The sequence below is a fragment of the Brachypodium distachyon genome, chromosome 3 (assembly GCF_000005505.3).
Source record: "Brachypodium distachyon strain Bd21 chromosome 3, Brachypodium_distachyon_v3.0, whole genome shotgun sequence".
NCBI lineage: Eukaryota > Viridiplantae > Streptophyta > Magnoliopsida > Poales > Poaceae > Brachypodium > Brachypodium distachyon.
In genome coordinates, this window is record NC_016133.3 from 33,034,948 (window position 1) to 33,053,962 (window position 19,015).

At 56.5% G+C, this 19,015-nt stretch overlaps 2 protein-coding genes across 2 annotated transcripts; one reads left to right on the forward strand and one right to left on the reverse strand.

Moving 5' to 3' along the window:
• The first annotated feature begins 907 nt into the window (after positions 1 to 907).
• On the forward strand, positions 908 to 5,154 carry LOC100834420 (molybdate-anion transporter). Its single transcript, XM_003574159.4, has 8 exons — positions 908 to 1,147; positions 1,269 to 1,413; positions 1,511 to 1,679; positions 3,284 to 3,554; positions 3,641 to 3,903; positions 3,997 to 4,209; positions 4,539 to 4,650; positions 4,744 to 5,154. Exons 1-8 carry the CDS (start codon positions 997 to 999, stop codon positions 4,785 to 4,787), a joined length of 1,368 nt encoding a protein of 455 aa, XP_003574207.1. The 5' UTR covers positions 908 to 996; the 3' UTR covers positions 4,788 to 5,154.
• Positions 5,155 to 5,475: 321 nt separating this feature from the next.
• On the reverse strand, positions 5,476 to 9,528 carry LOC100834727 (mitochondrial import inner membrane translocase subunit TIM23-1). The gene has a single exon (XM_003574160.4). The coding sequence runs from the start codon at positions 6,341 to 6,343 to the stop codon at positions 5,759 to 5,761; it is 585 nt and encodes a 194-aa protein (XP_003574208.1). The 5' UTR covers positions 6,344 to 9,528; the 3' UTR covers positions 5,476 to 5,758.
• Positions 9,529 to 19,015: the final 9,487 nt, after the last annotated feature.

A 19,015-nucleotide genomic window follows, 5' to 3' on the forward strand; every position in this document is an offset into this window, starting at 1 on the left:
TTTCAAAAAACCCATTGAGTCTCTCATGCAAAATGATGAGAAGCCGTGAGCTTTGAACGTACTTGTGCCAGGAATGATCCGCTAAAGATACAGGTCGTCGAATCGCAAGATCTTCACCAGAACGTCGGAGAAGCATTCCAGAATTACAAAAGATAAAACCAACAAAAGCACTATGACACAATGACAAAAACTCAAAATATACGTATAAACGGATTTGCGTGTACACAAACACAGAATCTTTAAGATCAGGTAAAATGAACCTATGGTGACTAAAACTTTCTAGCTCCACCGCAACGCACGTTGAGACACCCCACAATAAAGAAAGAACCAGAGTACCTTTATTTGAGACGGAATCGCAACCTCCGCCATCACGTTGACGACGAGAACCAAACAACTGAAAAAAACAGACACTTCTGGATATTTTTAGGAGGTAAGCGAGGTTCCCCCTAACTCGCAGCGCCAAGGTGGCGACCGGAGGTGAGGGGAACCGACAATCGGCAACGGCGGCTGCTAGGGTTTTCTTCTCCGGTTCACAAGCAATCACGCGGTACCTTTGAACTATAGATCGATTTATAATCCACATCCTTGTAACTCTCCTTCTATCTGATTTCCATCCAAACACGCAACAAGCCCTTAGTTGTTAGATGAACGTACTAAAGGGCCGACCCACAGGCTACAGCAAGAGCCCGAAAAACAGAAAAAGGCCGACCGGTTGCAGCATCGTTGTTGAGTGTGGCCCAAGTCCCAACCAAACAAACGTCCGGCACGCGCACAGCACCGATCGACCAGACCTGCACCTTCCCCTAAAAAAAAAACCCAGACCTGCACCTCGACCTCGAGGCTCCAGTCGAGTTGAGACGAGAGCGAGATGACATCATGACACGGCCGCCGCTTCGCGCATAAATCCATCCAGTCCAGTCCAGCCTCGTATAACAACCCACCCAATCGCATTCGCCACCTCCCCCGAATCGCGATCCCCCCCACCCCGCCTAGGCCATGGAGTTGTTCTACTACCTCGTCTTCGGCGGCCTCTCCGCCGTCGTGGCGGCGCTCGAGCTCGGCAAGTCCGGCAAGGACCGCGTCGCCACCCCCACCGCCTTCAACTCCTTCAAGAACAACTACGTCCTCGTCTACTCCCTCATGATGTGTACGCACTTAACCCCTCCCCTCCACCTTCCTAATTCGCCCAGATCTGGACCGCAATGCTGGTTTGTTTTGTGGCGTTTTTCTGATGTCTGAATCGCGCGCGCGCGGGCGGGGCGGTGCAGCTGGGGATTGGCTGCAGGGGCCGTACGTGTACTACCTCTACAGCCAGTACGGGTTCGATAAGGGTGACATCGGCCGCCTCTTCATCGCTGGCTTCGGCTCCTCCATGCTCTTCGGCACCATCGTCGGCTCCCTCGCGGACAAGCAGTGCGTGCTCCTGCTCGTCCCCGCTTTCCTGTTGCGGAATTGCGTTGATTTCGTTGGAGACCCTTCCCTGACGACGGTTTTGGATGGTCACTCGCAGGGGGCGGAAGAGGGCGTGCGTCACCTACTGCATTACCTACATCCTGAGCTGCATCACGAAGCACTCCCCTCAGTACAGGATTCTGATGGTTGGGCGCGTGCTCGGAGGCATTGCAACGTCACTGCTCTTCTCCGCGTTCGAGTCGTGGCTCGTCGCAGAGCACAACAAGGTACTAGACTAGTAGCCCAGATCTGCGTGCCTGTCCCATCCGTCAGTTCATCATGGTGCTTGGTTTCGTTCTAAAATGAACCCTTCCATTGCCCCTTAAGACATAGCTACTCAGTATTAATTATGTTGGCATCTTCCTTTTTTTTGCTTTTGATTATGTGTAATTGCGTGAGTATCTACCCTTTTTAAAGAGAGATCAGTTTGCAAGTTGAGTGTGCAGAAGCTAACATATTTCAATGGACTAGCAGGTGTGTCCGTACGTTGCTATGGAACCTGTACATTGCTACCGGTCAACAAAACCACAAGCTATTTTGTTTTTGTAGTAAGCGTGCCCATGTATACCCGACCTGTATGGTTAGGTTATGTGTCAACGTTTATGCCTATGAATATACCCGATGGTCGTCCCGTTATTCATGTGTAGGTTGTGGATAGACTCCCTCCGTTCTTTGAAATATGTCATATTAGCTTTCGTTAAGAGAAGGCTTTGACCACAAAGTACTATGTTAAGATGTGGTCTGTATGACATGAAATCACAAGTATTATGAAGTACTTTTGATAACGGATCTAGCGATACAAGTATTATGTCGTATTTTATTTTGAGAAGGCCGACGGGCGGCGGCCAGACGGAGGAGGCCGACGGGCGGCTGTCAAATCTGCTGCTCAGCCTTGGCGCCAGCGCAACCTTCCTCTACACCCGTGGTAGAGGGAGTGCCTTCCTCCGGTGGCTGGAATTGGCTGCAAGAGGGTGCGCAGGTGGTTGGCGGAGGCCGGGAAGGGGTCCGACGGCTGGCGGCAGCGATGGTGGTGGGAGAGCAGGGTAAGCAGGCGGCGGCCTGGCGGCTTTGCTCAGAGGCGGCCACGCCCCATGCATCGGGCTTGGGGGGCTTGGAGAGGCGGGCACGCCCCATGCATCGGGCTTGGGGGGCTTGGGCTTGCTCGTTTGACGAAGTAATCGTGAACAAGACGGAGGGAGAGAAAATAACGGGCAATGGCATATTTATTGTAATTTTAACGAAGTTGACTTACGGAGCCCAACCACTCCAATTTAATAGATAGCAATAGATTAGGGTGGTCTGACTGCTGTACGTGACAACTTGCATATAAAATGACACTGAGGTATATAAAAACAGAAGAGATCTGTCTGTATAAGAACACACTTATAATGGTAGAGTGAAGTAACATTAGGATCTGGGATTTGCTTGTTGAACTCTTACCACTGATTAACTCTTACGCTCATCTTATCAGCTGTCCATGTTTTTTTATTTATATTTTATTTGGATTCTAATCCTGTGGGCAGATCTGGTGTTCTACTGTTTCCATCAAATGGTCAGAAATCAGAACTGATCTGCAATTAAAGAGCCATGGCAATGTCCCTTCTGAGAACTAGCCATTTGCTGCAGAAATTAATTGATGCGTACAAGTATCATGCGAACTCTGTCGTGTCCTGTTCAGTACAATCCGCTGTTCTATTTTGCTTATGGCAGTATTGTACCTTTGTGATTAATCAACTACTCCACCATTTTCTTAATGTCTTTGGGGATTTTCCTCTTGTAAGATATGCTTTAGTATTGTCTGACACTGCATATCTACCTTGTGATTGTGCAGAGAGGTTTTGATCCCCAATGGTTGTCGATAACATTCTCCAAGGCTATATTTCTTGGGAATGGCCTAGTTGCCATTGTTGCTGGGCTATTTGCAAATCTACTGGCTGATAACTTGGGTTTGGGGCCTGTTGCTCCATTTGATGCCGCTGCTTGCTTCCTGGCAATAGGCATGGCAATCATCTTATCATCATGGGGTGAGAACTATGGAGATGCATCTGACGGCAAGGACTTGATAGCCCAATTCAAGGTTGCAGCTAAAGCCATTGCTTCTGGTAGGTTTAGCCTGCCTTCTCCTAGAAAATAGCAGAGTAATATTTTGAACTTAACATTGAGGATGGGACTTCTCATGAAATTTCAGATGAAAAGATTGCGCTGCTTGGAGCCATACAGTCACTGTTTGAGGGTTCAATGTACACTTTTGTTTTCTTGTGGACTCCTGCTTTGAGCCCAAATCATGAAGACATTCCTCATGGCTTCATATTTGCTACATTCATGCTCTCCTCAATGTTGGGTAGCTCAATCGCGTCTCGTCTACTAGCTCGGAAGTTGAAGGTTGAAGGATATATGCAGATCGTGTTCTCGATATCAGCTTTCACTCTTTTCCTTCCCGTTGTCACCAATGTAAGTCTAGTACTTGTAACATCTTAGATTCTTTCCTTTTTCCTTTTTCATCTTATAGTTTAGATTTTAACATCATCTATTTATGTTCAACAGTTCTTAGTACCTTCCTCGGAGAAAGGTAGCAGCATCTCATTTGGAGGCTCTCTACAGCTCCTTGGTTTCTGCATATTCGAGTCATGTGTTGGTATATTCTGGCCATCAATCATGAAGATGAGATCCCAGTATATTCCAGAGGAGGCGAGAAGCACAATCATGAATTTCTTCCGCATACCACTCAACCTGTTTGTATGTGTGGTGCTTTACAATGTAAGTGGCGATACCTTCTTAATTCCAAGTATTATGTTCCTACAACAACAACAACAACAACAACTAAGCCTTTTGCCCCAAGCAAGTTGGGGTAGGCTAGATATGAAACCTTCCTTTCAAAAAAAAGATATGAAACCCAAACAGAAACTAAAGAAACGTGCTAGTAATCAAGTATTATGTTCCTTTTTCTAAAATTTGGTGCACCAACAAAAAAGGCCATGTAAACTCCATTTCGAACCGAGTATGTCAAGAAAGAAGGATTCCATTAGAACAAACTGAGCTATCATCACCCATCCCAATAATGCTTTTCTACCAATGTTTTTGTGCAGGTGAATGCATTCCCAATCACAGTCATGTTTGGCATGTGCTCTATTTTCCTTTTCATCGCAGCAATTTTGCAGAGGCGGCTGATGGTTGTGTCTGATCTCCACAGAACAACAAGTATGCTCTCTTCATTGTATTTCATTTTTGATACATACAAATGCCATTTTCTTTGAATTTCTCAATTGCTAACCACGGGTGACATTCCTGCAGAAGCTGCTGAGATGACAGCAGAAGATGTGCCACTAAACCCTTAGAATACACCAAAAGCATAGACGAGAACGGGCCATCAAACAGCCTCCAACTTCATCTACCACCCCCCTGGCTGCTGAATAAGATGTAAACCAGAAGGCTGGAGTTCATAGTATTCAATTTTTGTCAGGAGAGAGAAGAAATGGTTCAGCAAGTTTTGAGCTACACGCGGCACGTTAGAGCTTGGCATAGCATCGTATCTGTATTCACCCCTCCCTATGTTTGCTGATCATATCTGTATTGAAATCCCACTATAGCCTGTAGCCCTGTATCCCCGTTTTGGATGCCAGTGCAGTAAGGATATTCTTCTAGCAAGAGTATGGTGAATGTCTGCATTTTCTTGTCTCGGAAAACGAAGTGATTTCACAATGACATAACCATCTCACTGGAGTGCCTTAGATCCTGAATAGAAACTGTCAACGTAACAGCAGGCCGAGCTTGACCGCAGAACCGCTCAATGGGCCAGAAGCCGAATTAACAGCACAACGTTTCCAACTTTACCGGCAGGACCAACCCTAGGACATGCTCGCGCAATCACAGAATCAAAATTTGAACAACTTCGTAAAATTCTTGACTCACACAACCATGCCAGAGTACAAGCAGAAGAACACATTGAACAGGCTTGAAACCCTAATCAAAATTTGCAGCTTTGTGTGCATAAAAAAAGGATCAGATGTTATGATGCATCACAGATCAGTGTCGAACACTTGGATCTAATTCTTATTGCTCAGCAACACCTTAAAAATGTAATGTTATTCTTGCATCCAACATGATGTTATATTGCAACACAGGTCAAAAATCCCGATTCGGATCGTATACATATGACGAACACATCACAGATATTATGCAGAGAAGGCGAAACCCTTCTCAAACAAAGCAGCTAACCCGGAGAATGACAAACGAACAGAAATACATTCATGGCAAAGGATTGATTCAATCACTGATCTGAGCGACAGATGCTAAGCGGGCGGGGTGGTCATATCGCGGGCACATATCGCTTGGCGACCTGCTTGCCTGCCATGGCGGCGGCGGCAAGGACCCCGCCGACGGCGCCTGCCACGGCGGCGGACCGCGGCCCGTTGGCGGCGCGGAAGAGCGCTCCCGTGCCGAGCCCGGCGGCGACGCTGTTGATCCAGTCGTCGGAGTCGCGCACCGCGACCAAGCCGCTCTCCATCCCGGCGTACATCAGGCCGATGACCCCGAGCCTGTTGCCGTAGCGGCGGCCGGAGCTGCCGCAGGAGTTGAGCACGCGATTGGTGCGGATCTTGGCGGTCTCGCCTGGCTCCGCGCCGGCGGCGGCGTCGCGGAGGCCGAGCGCGGCACCGCCCACGGAGCCCGAGAGGTACCCGATGCCCGTGTAGTAGGTGAGGTTCTCACCCCAGGAGCGGCGCTGCACGGCGGACTCCTCCTGGAAGAGGAACTCCGGCGACGTCGGGAGGTCGTAGAGGCTCTTGTAGCTGTAGGGGACGTTGAGGTCCTGGTAGGGGTTGTACTTCCGGCGACCGGGGGCGCTGTCGTCCGGGCCGTTTGATCCCGATGGGAACATACGCGGGTCAGCCATGGCGGCGGCGGTAGGGCTAGGGTTTGCCGTGTGGTCGGCGGCGAGACGCGCGGAGCAGAGGAAATGGGAGGAAATGAGCTAGCTTTGCCGCTTTAGTAGACGCCATTTGCGAGGAGGTCCCTCCAGTGTCTGATATTTGCTGATGTTTTCTGTCATCGTATCTGGAACACTCGAGTGGCGGAGTGGGGACTTCGTGATATTTTCCGAACCAACGGCACCGATCTCTTCTGAAGTTCTGATCTTTTTTTTTTTTAAAAAGTAGGATCCAGAAGATCCCGAATTTATTCATGGACGCGACTACGGTGCGACCGTGCGCGCGATCGGTGCCAGCTCGACCGTACGCGCTGAAAAGGCCAGCGCGCGACCGTGTGTTAGACCTGCAGAAGCACACGAGCAAAACGTTGGGCCGGGCACAGGAAAGGCTGGCCCAAACGATCTAAAATCTAGCCCAAACGATCTAGAGAAAAGAAAGTAGACGAAGGCTCGACCTTCACGTTAGATCCAAGCCACCTTCTCCAAATTATCTCCACCTCGATCGTCCAGATCGGCTGCATCCCCTCACACTCTTCTTCTCCAAGTTACCTCCCCCTTACAGAAACCAGTTTAAAAAATTTACCTCCAAAAAAGGGCAGCATCCATGACGACCAAACAAAAAATCCCATCACAAATCCCCGTAAAATCAAACACAAATCCACACATAAGCAAACATTTGCAAGTTAGAAAAAAAAAGCACACAAGCACCTCTGGTAAACTTCAGATCTGACTGAGAGGTTCAAAAAATGGTGCTGCAAGAGAAAACGGTATGGAACTACTTTTCCCAGGTTGAAGTTGCCGTGATAAAGCTTCTGAAAATACCATACCTATAGCAATGAAACTACCCTATATGAAACTGATCCTTTTAGATGAAAGTTGTCAGGCTAAAAATTCTGAAATTACAATCCTTGTAGACATGAACTACGCAGTGTGGAACTCATCTTGTAGGTTGAAGTTGACATGCTAAAACATAGAGTTAAATTACCAGGCCTATTATTCTGAAACTTGAAGTCACCATGCTAAATTGACTGGAATTACCAGACCTACTGTTTTAAGACTACCAGTGAGACATTTATCCCTGCAAGATTGAAGTTGCCTTGCTAAATATATTAGAATTACCGGGCTTACTATTCTAAAACTACCAGTGTGTCGGAGCACGGTCTCCGGCACCGGTGGAGGGCGAGGTGATCGCTTCGGCGATCGCCGGCGTGGCGATAGACACGAAGAGTAAACGCGAGAGTTTTGCCCAGGTTCGGGCCACCCAGAGGTGTAACACCCTACGTGCTGCTTTTTGTTATATTCACAAGTTTAAGAGTGTACAGATCGCCCGAGGGGTTCCTGGGTTGGCTACTTGGGTGAATACTACGATGTGCTCTAATTACTTGAGTCGGAACCCTTTTTTTGGTGGCATTGGTCCTCCTTTTATATGCAAGGGGATACCACAGGTGCCACGGTGTGCAGCGTGACACGTTAGCTAGACGCGTGTCATGCCCACATGAAATACAAATTTGTTCATCCGCGCTGGACGCCATGCAGCGCCCGTCCTACTGTATACGGTAGAAAAAGTAGCTCTTAGGGCGACCGTTCTAGCCTTACTAAACAAGACTAGGCCTGCTGATAAGACTCCTGTCGGTGCATTAAATGCACCGCGCCCGCAGTCTTGTCCTGTCTTCACTGTTCTGCGGGTCCCGCCTGCATGCCCGAGCGCGGGTTGCCGGGGTGCACCCTCCCGGATAGCGCATCTGCTAGTTGCCGGGTGGCGTTCCTATGAATTCCCGGGGTCGGGGTCCCCGGGAGCGCTCCGTACTTGGCTCTAGTTTTGTCTTCACTGGGGGCCGTCCCCTTGAGGCAGGCTTCCCGGGCTCGTTATTTCCCGGGAATCCTTCCTAGTGTGACCCCGTCAAAGGCGACCCACGCGTCCAGTATTAGTGGGACCCCGTGGGCCGCTGGTACAACAATAGCCCCCGGGTGTGGGCCGGCAACCTTGACGCCTCTTCAAGTGCTATCCCCGGTCGGTTGCCGGGCTACGCCCTATCCGACGCGTGGGTCCCCAAGGGGAAAGCCCCTGGGCACCCGGCCCCGTGGGCCACTTTTATCGTCCCACTCCTTCGAGCGAAACGGTCGGGCGCACGATCTCGTGCCTTATCTCCCTTAATCACCAGAGAGTTAAGGCCACGTCGCGCACTCCCCTCTTAAGCTCCGGTTCTTTAGGGCTCTTCGCTGCCCATTGTGGGGGTGTCCGTTGCAATCCACCAGCCCCGATAAATACCCAAGGCTGGCGGCGGGTACTCCCCATTGCCTTCCGCTTTTGCCATTGCCTCTCTCCAAGCTCCCCGCACTCCCACTCCGACTAAACTCCCTTCTCCTCCTCCGCTGATGTCTTCCAAGGGGCAGAACTGTCCCAAGTGGAGCACCAGCAAAGGGGACAAGCACGACAAGGCCGGGAAGAAGGAGCTCTCGGACAGAGCCCGGAAAGATGATGAGATGTGAGCCATGTTCGCCTTCTTCTCCCCCGGCTACAACGACGAGGGAGTCGAAAAGCTGGTCCTGGCGTTGGCCACCAAGCACAACGAGCATGGGCCAACGCGGGTTCTCCCCGTCAGCGCGGAGCGCAACGGGCACTACTTCCGGATCTTCGGGAGGTTCGTGCTCGCCGGGTTCGTGCCGCCGCACTCATACTTTCTCTCCGCCATCATGGAGTCCTACGGGCTCCTCATGGCGCAGCTCCACCCCACCTCGTTCTTCACATTGGCTGTTTTTCAACACCTTTGTGAAGCGTTCGTGGGGGTGATGCCGTCGGTGGCGCTGTTCCGCCACTACTTCTACCCGAGGGTGGAGAAGAAGACATCTCTGTCCTCGGGCGTGGTGTTCCGCTTCCGCGACCGGCTCAAGTCAGAATTCATCGAGCTGGGGAAGAAGAAGATCGAGTTCGAATGGTGCAGCGACTGGTGCTGGGTGCGCGCCGACGAGCTCCAGGAGTTCCACGAGGAGCCCCTCGGGCCTCCGAAGGGCTCTAACGACTGGACACACCGCGACCGGAAGGACGCGGAGTTGGCCCCGATCTGCGCCAAGATCAGGGCGCTCCGTGATGCCGGGCTCACGGACACAGATGTGGCGCGCCACTTCATCGGGAGGCGCATGGCTCCCCTGCAGCGGCGCTCGCATCCAGCTTGGCTGTACATTGGGCCCGGCGACCGGACCCGACTGCAGCGCACAGATATGCTCCCGGAGGAGGTGCAGTTCTAGGTGAAGGGCATCACCGGCGAGGACGAACCTTGCCGGTTGCTCCGGCCCAGAGCGCACGCACTTCACGCCGGGATCCCGAACCTGGGAGCCCAGGATCTCCCACTCTGCGATGAGTGGGGGATCATGGAGGATCCCTCGGCGCAACCTTCCCCCCCGCAGCCCAGGCCCCATAAGGGCAAGGGGCCGGCCGCCGGCTCAGGGAAAGGGGGCCAAGGCCAGGCGCCCGCCGAGGCGGAGGGCTCGGACTCCGACGACTCTTCACTGCGGGTCGGAGGAGACCTGAGCGACGACGGCGACGACGACGCTCCCCCGGCAGCCGGCGGGGTCGTGCCGGAGGAGGAGGAGGACGAAGAAGACGATGTCCCCCTAGCGAGGTTGTCCGTGGTGGAGCGGGCGAGCAGGCGGGAGCCAGCCCGCAGCACAAGGAGCCTCGCGGCGACGCTAGGGCTGGGGTCTCCGGCGGCAGTGGTGCAGCTGCGGTAGCCGCCCCGACCACCCCGACAACTCCGGCAGCTCCCTCTGTGCGGAGCGGCCCTCCGGCAAGGAGCATCCTGGCGGACAGGGTGCTCAAGCTCAGGCCGTCGGGGTAAGTTTGATCCCACCCCGAACATCTTCAACTCCGCTTAACTATTCTGTGCCTTGCTAACTTGTTTCTTCGTTTTCCAGTTCGTCAAGGAAGAGGGGGCAGACCAGCGTGTCGCCGGCTACCCCAACCAAGAAGCCTCGCCTGGCTTCGGGCGGCGACGACCAAGACGCCTCTGACGCGGCGGTTGTGGCGGCGGCAGCTGCTGCAGGGGACCCAAGGGTCCCCGACTCGAGCTCGCAGGGCACCGACCCGGCGGCACATACGCGCAGGTTCGAGTTTTTCCCTTGCAATTTGTGTCAATCTTTATGTTTGATGCAAGCTTCACTTGTGCAGCTGCCGGAGGGGTGCCCGCTGCGCCCGCACCTATCGAGGTGCGGGTCATCGACCTCATGGGCGAGGTCGATGAAGATGCTCCGACGGAGACTGCTCCCGCCGGAGCCCTTCAGCAACTGGCCACGGCGTCAACCGAGGACGTGGCCGCTGCCGCAGGTGACGCCTCGCAGGGGGCGCCATCTGAGGCAGGCGGTGCAGAGCAGCCCCCGCCAGCCGGGGCGGGTGGCGACACTTTGGAGAAGCCCTCGAGCCGCCAGCTCGCCCCTTCGGATGAGCAGGGAGTAGCGGGGCTCGGCCATGCCGGGGGCGCGCCTCTAAATCCCGATGCGCCCTCGGGATTGCAAACGGTCGCGGCGGGGTCCTCCTCCGCTGGACCAACCTTCAGCCTGGGGGCAGGGGAGCCTCGGGCGGACCTGGGGTCGGATCACCTTCGACCCCAGCGTGTTCCAGCAGGGGCACCAGGAGATCGACAACATCCAGCTGCAACATCGGATGTTTGTCGATTTCCTGAATGACGCGCAACGGCACCATGCCCGCATGGTGGCGGAGCTGGGCGTGGCGCGACGGGAGGTGGAGGAGCAGCGAACCGAGCTATGGCGGCTCCAGGAGGAGGTCCAGCAGGCATGGCAAGCCAGGTCAGCGCCTGCCGTGCAAGGTGTGCCGGAGGCGCAGGTCCTCCAGCAGCTGTGGGACCTCCAGCAAGAGCACCAGCGGGAGCTCGAGCAGGTGAAGGCCTCACATGCCAAGAGGGAGGAGGAGCACCAGGCGGCTCTGGACTCGTTCCGGGGCGCCTCTGGGAGAAGACGGACCTGTTGTCCGGCTACTCCCTGGAGATCCAGCGCCTCCGCCACGAGGTCAGAGAGCTGGAGGCGACGGCAGCAGCAGCAGCCGAGGCTTCAGCGTGCCTGGAGAAGGAGCTGTAGGAGCAGGCCCGCTCCCGGGAGCGCGATCTTGCAGGGCAGCTCAAGGCCGCCCAAGACGCCAGCTCGTCCCTTGAGGGCAAACTCGACGCGGTGCGACAGGAGCTCCGACTGATCGACGACGACAACAAAAAGAAAGCGTCAGAGATCGGTTGGCTGAAGTCCGAGTGCCGCGAGCATAAGCTGCAGGCCCAAGAGGCTCGTGGCACGTGAACCAAGCTGCGGGCCCGCAGGGCGGGGGAGGTGGCCAAGCTGAAGAAGCTGGCCGACTCAGCGGTGGAAGCGCTGCGGGGATTCGACATCCCTGTGGCTACCTTTGGTGGGGCGGATCTGGGGAGCTACACTTCGTTCTTCGCGGATTTCGTCGGCCGGCTGGGCGGCCTCCAAACTTGCGTCACAGCCTTCGGCGACCGGCAAGTCGGCCTTGCGGCCGAGCAGGTTGCCGGGCAGATCCTTGCCCAGGTCCACTCCGCCCACCCTGACTTCCCGTTCGAGTCGGTCTTCGACGCCTGGTCGGACGAGGAAGAGGCCAAGACTCATCGGGAGGCGGTGCAGAGCGTCGTGGATGAGATGGTGGCTCGAATGCAGGGCAAGGTCGACGGCGACGAAGCCGCTGCTGAGGAGGTTGCCGGAGAAGCCCCCGATGCCAAGGACGCCCCTGACACCAATGCAGCCGCCCCGGGAGCTCCTCCCGCGTAGTTCCTTTTCCTTTTCCTTTTCCTTTTCTTTTTCTTTGTGTTTTCCTGCAAACGGCGCGAGGCGCCTTAGTACTTTTTATGTTAGCTTCCCTTGTTATCGCCAGTGTTATCTATCAACTTGTTTTGACTAAGCTTCAATATAAATATATCCAATGTTATTTTTACTTGCTTTTCTGCCTAAGACTAGTTTGCCGGGGAAGGGCTCTGTCCTTCTCGTGTTTTTAGCCTTGCGTACCCGGGGACTCGCCAACCACATGCCTGACCAGACTAGGGACCCGGGACGGACCCGCAGTGCCGACCTAGGGCCAAACAGTAGCGGCCAGTCACTCCGCCCATGGGTTATCTACCCCAGCGCGCATGCCTCCGGGACGGACCCGCGAGCCACGTGTGGGGGGCGTCCTCACACCATGTCGCACCAGTGGCACCCGGGGTACCACAGTTGCTTAACGCGTGGGTTGCCTCACTTGCCCCCGGCAAGGGCAGCACCCTGGGCAGCACTGCCCGAGCTGCCCGGGAAGTAATCGGCCCGGCAGGATAGCCGGGCTGCGGGGGTCACCCTGTAAGGCAACAAGGGAATCTCCGTCAGGGCGCCCCCCGGGAAGGTCACTTGCCGGGAGAGTGCTCCCTGGCGCAGGCACTTACCACAGGGTCGGTACCCAGCAGACAGGGCATTGACCCCACGTGGCCGCCCGGCAGGCTCCCCTCGAGCAAGGCTGGTCAGGGCGTGGAGCATGGCACAAGCAAGCATTAAATGCTCCGACAGGAGGGTGGTTCCCTGTCAAGTCAGCCCACAGTGAGTGTCTCTCAGTGAATCCAAGGCACGTACCGCCCCAGGTACAGTGCTTTTCTGCCATGCATGCATGCCAGCGCAGCGAGGGGAAGCTGCCTAGGGTCTTTGCTCGACACTTGTCCCCCATGCACCGAGGCACCTGTGGTATCCCCTTGAGTATAAAAGGAGGACCAACGCTAACGGTCAAGGGATTCGGTTCGGTTCTTACTAGTTTTAGCCCAGAAATAGCAAGTAGCCACTTAGCAGAAAAGGAGAGAGCGCCCGGGAACTCCCTCGACAATCTGTAAAGCACTTGTTCATTGGCTAATACAAACTCAGAAGTAGGACGTAGAGTTTTACACCTCAGGGTGGCCCGAACCTGGGTAAACGGACTTGTGCCTCTTTGCGCTTGACATTGGCCTCGCCGGCGATCGCCGGAGCGATCCCCAACGCCCACTGCCGAACCTAAAAGGGGGTGCGTAGCATCCCCGGTGTCTAAGCCCCGGGCTACGACACCCCGCAAGCGTCCTTTCTACGCTCCGGCAACACGGGGGACCGAACCTACCCCAGCAAGCCAGCGTTATTGAAGGGAAAAACTAAGGACCCAAAGTGAGATACTTAGCTTCCCGTTCTCTTGTCGAACGTTACGATTTTGCACTTGGCACGCCTGCTGGAGGGATGCGGCAAGGGCGCTGTGGTAGTGCACCCATCGGCGCTGAGCACTGATGGCATGCACCACCACAGCGTCTCCGCGGCAACCCTTGCCTTGGAAACGCCTGTTGGAGGGATGCGGCATGGCCGCGATGGCAGTGCACCCATCGACGCTGAGCACTGATGGCATGCACCACCATCGCGTCTCTGCGACAACCCCCGCCTTGGAGACGCCTGGTGGAGTGATGTGGCAGGGAGGCGATGGCGGGAACACCCTCTGTCGCACCAGTGGCACCCAGGGTACCACCGTCGCATGACGCGTGGATCGCCTGACCCGCTCCCCGGAAGGATAGCGCCCCGGGCAGCACCGCACAAGCTGCCCGGCAAGCCACCAGCCCGGCAGGGCTAGCCAGGCTGCGGGGGTTGCCCTGGAAAGCAACAAGAGAATTCCCGTCTGGGTGCTCCCCGGGAAGGTCACTTGCCGGGGAGGGTGTCCCTGGGCGCGGGGGCTTGCTACAAGGACGGTACCAAACGAACAGAGCATCGACGCCACGTGGCCGCCCGGCGGGTTCCCTGTGCGCAGGGCTCGTCAGGGCAAGGAGTGAAGCGCAAGCAAGCATTTAATGCTCCGACAGAAAGGGGATTCCCCATCTAGTCAGCCCATAGTGACTGGCCCGCTATAAATCTAGGCACGTAGCGCCCTAGCTGCAGGGCTACCCATCATGCATGCAAGCCAGCGCAGCGATGTCAAGCTGCCCGAGTTCTTTGCTCGCCATTTGTCACCCATGCACCTAGGCACCTGTGGTATCCCCTTGAGTATAAAAAGAGGACCGTTGCCAACGGTCGAAGGGTTCGGTTCCTTACTAGTTTTAGCCGAAAATAGCAAGTAGCCCTTAGCAAGAAAGGAGAGAGCACCCGGGGACTCCCCCGGCAACCTGTAAACCCTTGTTCCTCAGTTAATAAAAACACAGAAGCAGGACGTAGGGTTTTACACCTCAGGGTGGCCCGAACCTGGGTAAAAGCGATCTTGTGTTCCGTTACGCTTGACATTGGCCTCGCCAGCGATCCCGGAGCGATCCCCGACGCCCTCTGCCGAACCTAAAGGGGGTGCCGCCCACCCCCGGTATCTACTTCCCGGGCTACGACATCTGGCGCGCCAGGTAGGGGGCGCGTGTGGATAGCTCGCCAGAGACCGCCGACGCTGTCGTCTGCAGCTACATCGGCATCGTCTTCTTCGCCGACAGGACCAACCATCATGCCTCCTAAGCGGGCTGGTGACTCTCGAATCGATTCGCGTGGTGCCCCAATGGCGCACACGCGGTCACACGACGCACAACCCACGTCGCAGGGTCAGGAGAACCCTGAGCCCTCTCGGGTGCAGCAGTCGCAGCTGCCACCCCTGCCTCCTCGGCCGTCGGCGGACAACCGGCTGAGGAGGCTGCCGGCTCCCAGCGCCGGAGCCAGTCGCACGAGCGGCCACGACGCCGCCCGTGCCGGCCAGCGAGTTCACTCGCGAGCCAAAGATGCGCAGCGGCAGCTGCGCAACGAACACACCGCGTCGCGAGCGACACTGTCGGGATCGCAGCCTACCTACCCGGGAGCGCCGGGGGACAGGGCGGAGGGCAGCCGGTCGGTGAATCGGCTGCCTCCATCCCAAACACCGGCAGAAGCCATCATCGCCGTGCGGGTCATGGTGCGCCATGAGCCGTAGCAAGGCACGCGGCGCACGAGGCGTGGGGTGCAGAGCTGGACGCGCTCCTCGCGCTCGCCGCCCAACAGCCGCAAGGCGAGGGCGCCCCGGCCGGTTCGGGCCGGGGGCAGAACCCGGGACGCGAAGACGCGCCACGCGTCTCCGGGCAGGGAGAAAATCCCTTGGGGTCCTCGGATTCGTCACCTATGATCACGCGGGGTGATGCGCAGGGCGTCCTGAACGCCCGCTAGCAGGAAGACCTCAGCCAGCGCCTGGAGCGCCGGCGCCGGCGTGAGGCAGAGCGCCAGTGTCCAGCGGAGCAGGAGGATGCTCCTATGGGCGCCGAGGACGGCTGCACCGCGTTCACCCGCGAGCTTCGCCGGGTAACATGGCCCCGCAAGTTCCAAGCGCCATTGCTTGGGACGTATGACGGGACCGTGAACCCAAAGAATTTCCTTCTGACCTACACGTTGGGGATGAACGCCATCTGCGCTGGCGACAAGGTCAGGGCCAACTGGTTTCCCGATGGTCCTCAAAGGATCGGCGAGAACGTGGTTGTTCAACCTGCCTGCCGGGATCCATAGCCTCATGGGCTGACCTGCGCGAGCAGTTAAGGAGCGCGTTCCAGGGCGGCTACAAGCGCCCGGGAACCGTGGCGGAGCTGCACACCATGGTGCAGAAGCCGGGAGAGACGGTTCGGAGTTTCGTCAACCGCTTCTCCAGTCTCTCCTACTCCATTCCAGAGGCGGAGGCTGCCGCCATCATCAACACCTTCACCATCAACGTCCGTGACCCCAAGATGTGGGAGAAGCTGAGCACGCACCGGATCCGGACGACGCAGGAGCTCTACGCCTTGGCGCAGAAGTGTGCCATGGCCGAGGAAGGGCGCCTGGCGCCTGAACTTGCAGCTAAGGCTGCCGCAAGACCTGCTGAGGGCTCGCAGAATAAGGGTTCCCGGAAGCGCAACGGGAAGCAAGTCCTCACCGCGGAGTCGGGGGCTACCTTGAGGCCTGCGAAAAAGGCCTCGCCCGCTGTCGGGTCTGGCGGCAAGCCGGGTGACGCGCCTCGCTGCCCCATCCATGCCAACACCACCCACGACGCGCAGGATTGCCGCATCCTGCAGGGTATCAAGCAGAGGCGCGAGCAGCGCTACGAGGAGCGCCGAGCGGCCGGTGCCTGCTTCAACTGCGGGGATATCAGGCATCTTTTCCGGGATTACCCGAACGACCGCAGAGCGGGGCCGAAGCCTCCCGGCGGGGGCGCCGGCAGAGAAGAAGCCCAGGGGGACGCGGCCAAGCTCGTGCCGGCAGGGAGCGGCCTCCCCGGGGACGAGACAAGGCTCGTGCTGAGGAGCAGCGTGAGTCCGACTATAGCGAGGGCGACGAGCCCGGCTTCGAAGAGCCCCGTGGCGTCGCCTGCATCCATGGGGGAGCTTACGCTCTCTCATCCCATAGCGCGGTGAAGCGCCTCACCCGGGAGGTGTGTGCACTGTTGCCGGACATGGAGGCGCAGCAACCGCTGAAGTGGTCGCACGTGCCGATCACCTTCAGCACCGACGATCACCCAGCCCGCCAGCTGGGTTCAGGGGTTCTGCCGTTCGTGGTCTCACCCATCATCAACAACATGAAGGTGACCAAGGTGCTGGTGCAAACAGAGTGAAGCTCCTCTACGTGCCCCAAGACGAAGGGCGCGGATTTCTGGAAGACATACACCGAGGCACGTGCTCACACCATGTGGCCTCCTGGGCTTGAGCCGGCAAGGCCTTCAGACACAGCTTCTACTGGCCTACAGCGCTAGCCGATGCTGAGCAGCTAGTCAAGACATGCGAGGCGTGCTAGTTCCACGTGAAGAAGAGTAACCAGCCGGCGTAGGCCCTGCAAGTCATTCTATCCTCCTGGCCGTTCGTGGTCTGGGGGCTGGACATCGTCAGCAAATTGCCGAGAGCGGTTGGTGGCTACGAGTATTTGCTTGTGGCCATCGACAAGTTCTCCAAGTGGGTGGAAGTGGAACCAGTGCGGAAGGTGACCGCTCAGGCGGCCATCAAATTCTTCAAGGGCATCGTGTGCCGGTTCGGCGTGCCCAATGGCATCATCACCGACAACGGCACGCAATTCACGAGCGCTGTGTTCCAAGACTACTGCGAGGGCATGGGCACCAAGATCCACTTCGCCTCTGTCGCTCACCCGAGGAGCAACAGACAGGCGGAGCGAGCCAACGCAGAGGTGCTGCGGGGGCTCAAGATAAGAACCTTTGACAAGCTCAAAGGCCACGGGAAGCACTGGGTCGAAGAACTCCAGCCCATGCTGTGGTCAATCAGGACCACACCTAGCCGGGCAACATGCGAAACTCCTTTCGCACCTGTCTACGGGGCAGAAGCGGTGCTGCCCCTCGAGCTCAAGCATGGATCCCCTCAGGTACGCTCATACGACAAGCATAGCCAACACGAGCAGAGGGTTGACGATCTTAACTTCATCGAAGAGCTTCGGTGCCGGGCTGCTGTCAGAGCTGCGCGCTATCAGCAGGAGCTCCGCCGTTATCATGACAGGCGGGTCAGTCCCCGGGTGCTCGAGATCGGGGATCTTGTCCTGCGCCGGATACAAGGAACGAAGGCCGGGAACAAGCTGGCTCCGAAATGGGAGGGCCCCTTCCGGGTAGTGCAGGTGACCAGGCCGAGGGCTGTCTGGCTGGAAACCGAAGAAGGCTTGCCGGTGCAAAACAGTTGGAATATTGAGGACTTGCGCAAGTTCTACCCGTGAAGCGGCGGAGCCCGATCCACAGGTGGTGCTCCGGCAGCATGCCTCTCGGACTAGTGTAGCCGGGCAACCCCTGATTGTAATCCGCTAGTTCCTATGAATAAAGATAAGTGGTTTCTCCTGAATTTCAAATTGTCTCGTTATTTGCATGTTCTTCCTTCTGTCTCCTGCTCTGAGTGCACAGAAGTCTCTTTCCATCCTTGGCTGTGAGCAGGGGGCTGCCGGAGCCTCGAAAACAAAAATCCCGTTGCCGGGTCACTCCGGCACGGGGTCGTGCCATTGCTGGGTTCCCCTCAACGTGCACCACGCAATGTATGTGTCTTGGGATTGGAAGAGTGCTCACACTCAAGTTTGGTATCGACTCTTCTGTGCCCGGAGGCTGGGAGGCAGGAGAGCAACCTGTGCTCTGTCTGTTTCTATCTGTGCTGCGTCCTTTTTCGTGCGTTTCAAATTTTTTTGTAGCATCTCGGAATCGGTAAGAATCTCGCATGCAGGATAAAGATGGGGGTCGGACATACTATGATGCTCGTGCAGTGCTCACGGACCGTATCATCTAGTGGGTAGCCACTGTAGCGTGTCGACCACTTCAAGATTCTTACCACATGAGGGTATTGCCACGTGTGCTGCGATAGATCGGCGCGCGCGGCGGTAGCGTTCTCCACCGCGTCTATAAAAGGGCATTGTGGCCACGGAGCAACTCAGAGCAAAGCTGAGGAGATGGCTACGAAGGCGAGGGTTGCCGCAGAGACGCGATGGCGGTGCATGCCATCAGTGCTCAACGCCGATGGGTGCATTGCCATCGCGCCCTTGCCGCACCCCTCCAGTAGGCTTTCCAAGTGCAGAACCGATGCGTTCGACAAGAGAACGGACAGCTAAGTACATGATCCTAGCCACCTAGCTTTCTGATACTTAACGATTGGCTCGTTGGTGTGGTTGCGTGTGGCTGGGTTGTTAGAAGGACACTTGCGGGGGGAGTGCGCTCCCCATGCGGCT

Bases quoted from the DNA above. Each gene is read 5' to 3' on its own strand.
- LOC100834420 (XM_003574159.4), top strand. From the start codon at position 997: ATGGAGTTGTTCTACTACCTCGTCTTCGGCGGCCTCTCCGCCGTCGTG. The intron at 1,148-1,268 runs GTACGCACTTAA...GGGGCGGTGCAG, and splicing joins CGTCTACTCCCTCATGATGT to CTGGGGATTGGCTGCAGGGG. The intron at 3,904-3,996 runs GTAAGTCTAGTA...TATGTTCAACAG, and splicing joins TCCTTCCCGTTGTCACCAAT to TTCTTAGTACCTTCCTCGGA.
- LOC100834727 (XM_003574160.4), bottom strand. From the start codon at position 6,343: ATGGCTGACCCGCGTATGTTCCCATCGGGATCAAACGGCCCGGACGAC.